Source organism: Aulonocara sp. 'chitande type north' Nkhata Bay, linkage group LG6, assembly GCF_057382095.1.
Source record: "Aulonocara sp. 'chitande type north' Nkhata Bay isolate Kocher_YH1m ecotype deep benthic linkage group LG6, A_spYH_male_GT1.1, whole genome shotgun sequence".
NCBI classification, from domain to species: Eukaryota; Metazoa; Chordata; class Actinopteri; order Cichliformes; family Cichlidae; genus Aulonocara; species Aulonocara sp. 'chitande type north' Nkhata Bay.
In genome coordinates this window covers 5758683-5764783 of record NC_141349.1, presented here as the reverse complement: position 1 = coordinate 5764783, position 6101 = coordinate 5758683, and the positions used below count along the sequence as shown (strand labels likewise).

Sequence of the window (6101 nt, the reverse complement as noted above, 5' to 3'; positions counted from 1 at the left end):
AATGTTTAGAGAGCATCCCAGTGAAACACCAGGGCCCTGTTTCAGGAAGCCGGTTTGGAAAACTCAGAGTGAAAAACGACACTCACGGTTGAGTAACCCCGAACTGTCCAACTCGGAATATTCCGTTTCAGAAAGGCTGATAACAATTAGTTCAGTCAACGCGGAGTTGCTTTAACCCCAAGTGAAGCGCGCGGACGAGGATACATAAAGCCCTGATAAGCGGAGCACAGATTAAGCGAGTCACCATGGAGACGGAGGGAAAGAAGGCGCGGTCAATGTATTTCACAGCGCTTGAGGCCGAAATTCTGATGGCAGCATATGCCGATAACATGCAAATTCCGCGGAAAAAAGTAACACAGCCACAGCTGCAAAAGCATGCATGGCAAAACATAGCCGACAGAGTCAATGCGTGAGTGTTAATTTAAACATTGATCGAGGGATTTCCACCCATTTAACACGTTATTTTATCATATGTTATTTTATTTGTTATTTTATACATTTTATTTTGTGATGTGATGTGAGCGCAGGTGCAACCCAACAGGCCCCAAACGTGCCTGGCAGCAAGTAAAAATGAAATATAAAAATATAGTCCAAACAGGTAAGGTGTAATTGTATTATGAGCCATAGTGCTTGGTCTGTTTGTCCCATGTAAATCAATTGCAGTTAGAGGCTACATTAATTTTCTTTCTGTAAGCACTTATTGAAATTATCTGAGCACATTACAAGTACATATTTGCTTACTCTGTATGCTCAAATGTGGCCCGTTATAGCCAACAGAAAAAAAGCGGAGGCCCGAAAAACAGGTGGGGGTCCTCCACCACCACCACTCACAGAGGCTGAGCAGTTGGCCCTCAGCCAAAACAGTGGGCGCCCTGTGGCCGAAGGCATCTCTGCGGGGACATCCTCTGAGTCAATAACCCCGCAAGACACAAGTGCCTACATAGGGGGTAAATTCAAAATAATACATGATGTGCATACATCCTTTCTTCACAGTCACCTTTGCAGTGCGACACATTCATTTGATAAACTCTTTACCATAATTAATTATTTTGTAGTGAAGTTATTTTCCGACTGATTTTGCCTTCCCTCAGCCTTGGTTGTCTTTGAGAGCATAATGACAATGAAGTGTAAGGTGATTGGTATGTTTGTTAATTGCCATTTGGTCCCTTGTAAGTTATAAGTGACCTGTATAAACCTCATATTCTATCAGTTGATGGTGATGGTGTACTGCATCTGGTGCAGCCTCCTGTTGAGCCAGACCAACATGCAGTTGTGAGTAATACTCCACAGATTATATGAGTTTACAGTAGAACAGCAATATTGTTAACTTCTTTACTACAGGAAAATAATGAAGAAACATTGACAGCTGTTACAGAGGAGGAAGCAACAGAGACACTTTATGAGGTTTACATCTTTTAATACTTTGTGTACAGGAAACACAGGTGACCAATAAAGCCAGTTGAACAAAAAATCTGTTTATTCTTCTTTCAACATGTTGAGGTGATGGGTCAAAAGAAATGATTGTGACATATGGTGTCTCTGACTGCTCTTCCATCTTGTATGTCCGTGGGAGGGTCAGGATGTTCATGGTTTGGATCACTGCTGATGTTTGGTTCAGAAGGACAGTGTTCTCCTCTAATTGTGGCAATGTTGTGAAGAATCACACATGCCACAATAATGTCACATGCCCTTTCTGGGGTGACCCTGAGTCTTTGCAGGCACTGGAACCGGGCCTTAAGCATTCCGATAGTCATTTCAATTCTGGCTCTTGTCCTGCAATTAGCCAGATTATATCGCTGCTGTGGGCCCGGTTCAGGGTCAGGGTAAGGGGTAAGCAAATAGGGTAAACATGGATACCCCCTATCACCAAGCAAGTAGCCAGTGAACTCTCCTAAGACAGAAGGGTACACTTCAGTTCAAATGTCCCTGAAGCAATTGGTCTTTATATATTTTAAAGTATTCTCAACTCACCATGTCCAAATTTTGTGCTCAGTGTACATTCACGGAATATTTGTGAGTCATGGACAGAGCCTGGCCACTTGGCTTCCACATTTGTGATAATGTTGGCAGCATCACATATGATCTTCACAGTGCAGAGAACACAAATTAGCATCCATTACTATAATGAAATAATTTGTTAGTTTGAAATGCTACAGGGAACTATGTACCTGTACATTAATGCTGTGGAAAGACTTCCTGTTCACATAGTCTCCTTCATTTACTGAAGGAGCAATGATTGGAATGTGAGTGCCATCTGTACAGCCAATCACGCCTGGGAACCCTGAAAATAAATGTGCAATTTAAGTAGTAGTCCAAGTATCACCACATCATACATTAAGTTTTGGTCATCCTGATACCTGCAATTTTGTGGCATCCCTCTTTGATAAATCTTGTGGGTCTGTGACCGAGGAACACCACAAACGAGTACAGGAGACGTTTCAGTGCAACTGTAACATTCCTGACTGCCCGACAGACGGTAGCCTTGGAAACGTGCTCAGCGTCACCAATATTATGCAGAAAGCTCCCGTTTGCAAGAAACCGAAGTGCAATACAAATAATATGCAATGAACTGAGAGCATGTCCGCGATGTGTCACATACGTAATATATGGCCTGAGGATGTTATCCAAATAACTTATAGATTGTGCTGAGAAACGGTAACGTTCGCACAGAAAATCATCAGGAAATGATAAAATGTCCAAACGCGCTCTGATCACTCTCTCCCGGCGGAGAGCTCTGCGGAGAATTTGGGCTTCACGATCTACTGGCTCTTCAAGGAAGTGGCACGCCATGTCCGACACTTCCTACAGTCAGGTTTCCGACAAAGGGGCGGAGACAGTCAGGGTTAGTTGTAGTAAACCTGCTAGGGGGCAGGTTAGCTTCACGGAGTGTGTCGTCATAGTGACTCACTCAGGCTGCAGCTGAACTCGCTTTGTGAAACCGAAAACCCAGAGTTTTCGTTAACTCAGGGTATACTTACTCAGTTTTTCCACTAAACCGGCTTCCTGAAACTGAGTAAGTATACCCTGAGTTAACGAAAACTCTGGGTTTTCGGTTTCACAAAGCGAGTTCAGCTGCAGCCTGAGTGAGTCACTATGACGACACACGCCGTGAAGCTAACCTGCCCCCTAGCAGGTTTACCACAACTAACCCTGACTGTCTCCGCCCCTTTGTCGGAAACCTGACAGTAGGAAGTCTCAGACATGGCGTGTCCCTTCCTTGAAGAGCCGGTAGATATCGAAGCCCAAATTCTCCGCAGAGCTCTCCGCCGGGAGAGAGTGATTCGAGCGCGTCTGGACATCTTATCATTACCTGATGATTTCCTGTGCGAACGTTACCGTTTCTCAGCACAATCAATAAGTTATTTGGATAACATCCTCAGGCCATATATTACGCATGTGACACATCGCGGACATGCGCTCAGTCCATTACATATTCTTTGTACCGCACTCCGTTTCTTTGCAAACGGGAGCTTCCTGTACAATATCGGTGACGCTGAGCACGTTTCCAAGGCTACCGTCTGTCGGGCAGTCAGGAATGTCACAGTAGCACTGAAACGTCTCCTGCACTCGTTTGTGGTGTTCCCCGGTCACAGACCCACAAGATTCATCAAAGAGGGATTCCACAAAATTGCAGGTATCAGGAGGACCTAAACGTAATGTATGATGTGGTGATACTTGAACTACTACTCAAATGGTACATAAATTTACAGGGTTCCCAGGCGTGATTGGCTGTATAGATGGCACCCACATCCCAATCATTGCACCCTCAGCAAATGAAGGAGACTTTGTGAACAGGAAGTCTTTCCACAGCATCAATGTACAGGTACATAATTCCCTGTAGCATTTCAAACTAACAAATTATTTCATTATAGTAATGGATGCTAATATGTGTACTCTGCACTGTGTAGATCATATGTGATGCTGCCAACATCATCACAAATGTGGAAGCCAAGTGGCCAGGCTCTGTCCATGACTCACGGATCTTCCGAGAATGTACACTGAGCAACAGATTTGGACATGGTGGGTCGAAGTAACTGTGAAATATACAGAGACCAATTGCCACAGGGACGTTTGCACTGACATGTATTCTTCTGTCCTAGGAGAGTTCACTGGCCACCTGCTCGGTGATAGGGGGTACCCATGTCTACCCTATTTGCTCACCCCTTACCCTGACCCTGAACCGGGCCCACAGCAGCGTTATAATCTGGCCCATTGCAGGACACGGGCCAGAGTTGAGATGACCATCGGAATGCTCAAGGCCCGGTTCCAGTGCCTTCGTGGACTCAGAGTCACCCCAGAAAGGGCATGTGACATCATTGTGGCATGTGTGATCCTACACAACATTGCCACGATTAGAGGTGAACAGTGTCCAGCTGAACCAGACGACAGCAGTGATCCACATGATGAACATCCTGACCCACCCACGAACGTACAGGATGGGCGAGCAGTCAGAGACACCATATGCCACAACCATTTCCTGTGACCCGGCAACCCAACATGTCACGAGACAAATACACAGATACTGTGGTCAACTTGTTTTATTGCTCACCCTGTATGTCCTGTGCACAATGAATAAATGCGAATATTAGTATGTTGTACGAACACTGACATGATTCGTCCATCTATGATCACTCCACCCACCCTTAACTGTTGTTCCAGCAGTACAATCTCCAGCTTCGACTTCTGGATCTGCAGCTGGAGGTGCACCATTTCCATATCACACTTCCTTATCCTCCTGGCCAGATATGTTCTATACAGCTGCTTCACAGGGAGCTATTGCAACAAAGGACATAGCATTGGCATCCATAGTACATGCCTACTTAGGTTGGTTGTGAATGTGTGCTGGACAACCCACTGCGGAAAGCTTCGTTGTAGGAGTGGCTGGACCCTCTTCCTCCTCATTTGCAGCATCACTCTGCCGGGGACATAGTAGGTCCATGGTGTCATCATAGTGCCACATTGTAGTCAGTTGTTATATTTTCCACTGTACACTGTATACCTCATAGTGTGGCACTGATGCGGCCTCCTCTGTAGCAGCTGTCACTGTGTCGTCATCATGTGCCTGTGGTGGAGACATTTAACAACATTGCTGTTCCACTGTTGACACATGTAGTCTGTGGAGTATTACGAGTACTCACAACTGCATGTCGGTCTGGCTCAACAGGGGGCTGCACCAGATGCAGTACACCATCACCGTCAACTGGGGGAATATGGGGTTCATACAGGTCACTCATGACTTATGTGGGCGCAAATGGCAATTACCAGACATACCAATCACCATACACCTCATTGTCAGTATGCTCTCGGAGACAACCGACACTGAGGGAAGGCAAAATCAGTAGGTGTCAGGGTGGGAACGCCTTTATGAGCTCTATGTTGCATTGAGGTATATGTTCATATGTTACACTCATTGGGGAGGGTACGGAATGTACTACTCGCTCTGTCTCTGGGAACAGGGAGCTCACCCTGTGGGGGGTTAACACACACACACGTATGCAAAATTAACGGACACCGCTATGCACATAATAAAGACGTACCACTGCAGCTCGGTGTGTGTGAGTCTCTCCCTGGGCCCTCACCCGTGCAGCACGTTAACAGTTCCCAAGTGTCTCAGTGTTGTCTATTCACCTAACTGTTTGATGACTGTCATTCTCTGTCAGTAGGACAGTAACTGCACTGCGACATAGTTCATTTTGGTCATGGTGACTGTGCAGAATGGATGTGTGCACGCCATGTATTGTTTTGGATTTACCCCTTATGTAGGCACTTGTGTCTTGCGGGGTTATTGACTCAGAGGATGTCCCCGCAGAGATGCCTTCAGCCACAGGGCGCCCACTGTTTTGGCTGAGGGCCAACTGCTCAGCCTCTGTGAGTGGTGGTGGTGGAGGACCCCCACCTGTTTTCCGGGCCTCCGCTTTTTTTCTGTTGGCTGTGACAGCACACATTTGAGCATACAGAGTAAGCAAGTATGTACTTGTAATGTGCTCAGATAGTTTCAATAAGTGCTCACAGAGGGGAAATTACTGTGGCCTCTAACTGCAATTGATCTACATAGGACACACAGACCAAGCACTATGGCTCATGATACAATTACACCTCAC

At 46.0% G+C, this 6101-nt stretch overlaps 1 protein-coding gene and 1 long non-coding RNA gene across 2 annotated transcripts; both read right to left on the bottom strand.

The window, feature by feature from the left end:
• Positions 1-1455: 1455 nt before the first annotated feature.
• LOC147327123 (uncharacterized) lies at positions 1456-2395 on the bottom strand. Its single transcript, XR_015130016.1, has 2 exons — positions 2169-2395; positions 1456-2083 (listed from the first exon to the last, which is right to left on the bottom strand). It is a non-coding gene; the product is annotated as an uncharacterized LOC147327123 (long non-coding RNA).
• A 2150-nt stretch (positions 2396-4545) lies between these two features.
• LOC147327122 (uncharacterized) lies at positions 4546-5945 on the bottom strand. The gene is made up of 5 exons (XM_086297474.1): positions 5753-5945; positions 5139-5200; positions 5000-5062; positions 4856-4915; positions 4546-4773 (listed from the first exon to the last, which is right to left on the bottom strand). The coding sequence occupies exons 1-5, from the start codon at positions 5943-5945 to the stop codon at positions 4546-4548; spliced, it is 606 nt and encodes a 201-aa protein (XP_086153600.1).
• Positions 5946-6101: the final 156 nt, after the last annotated feature.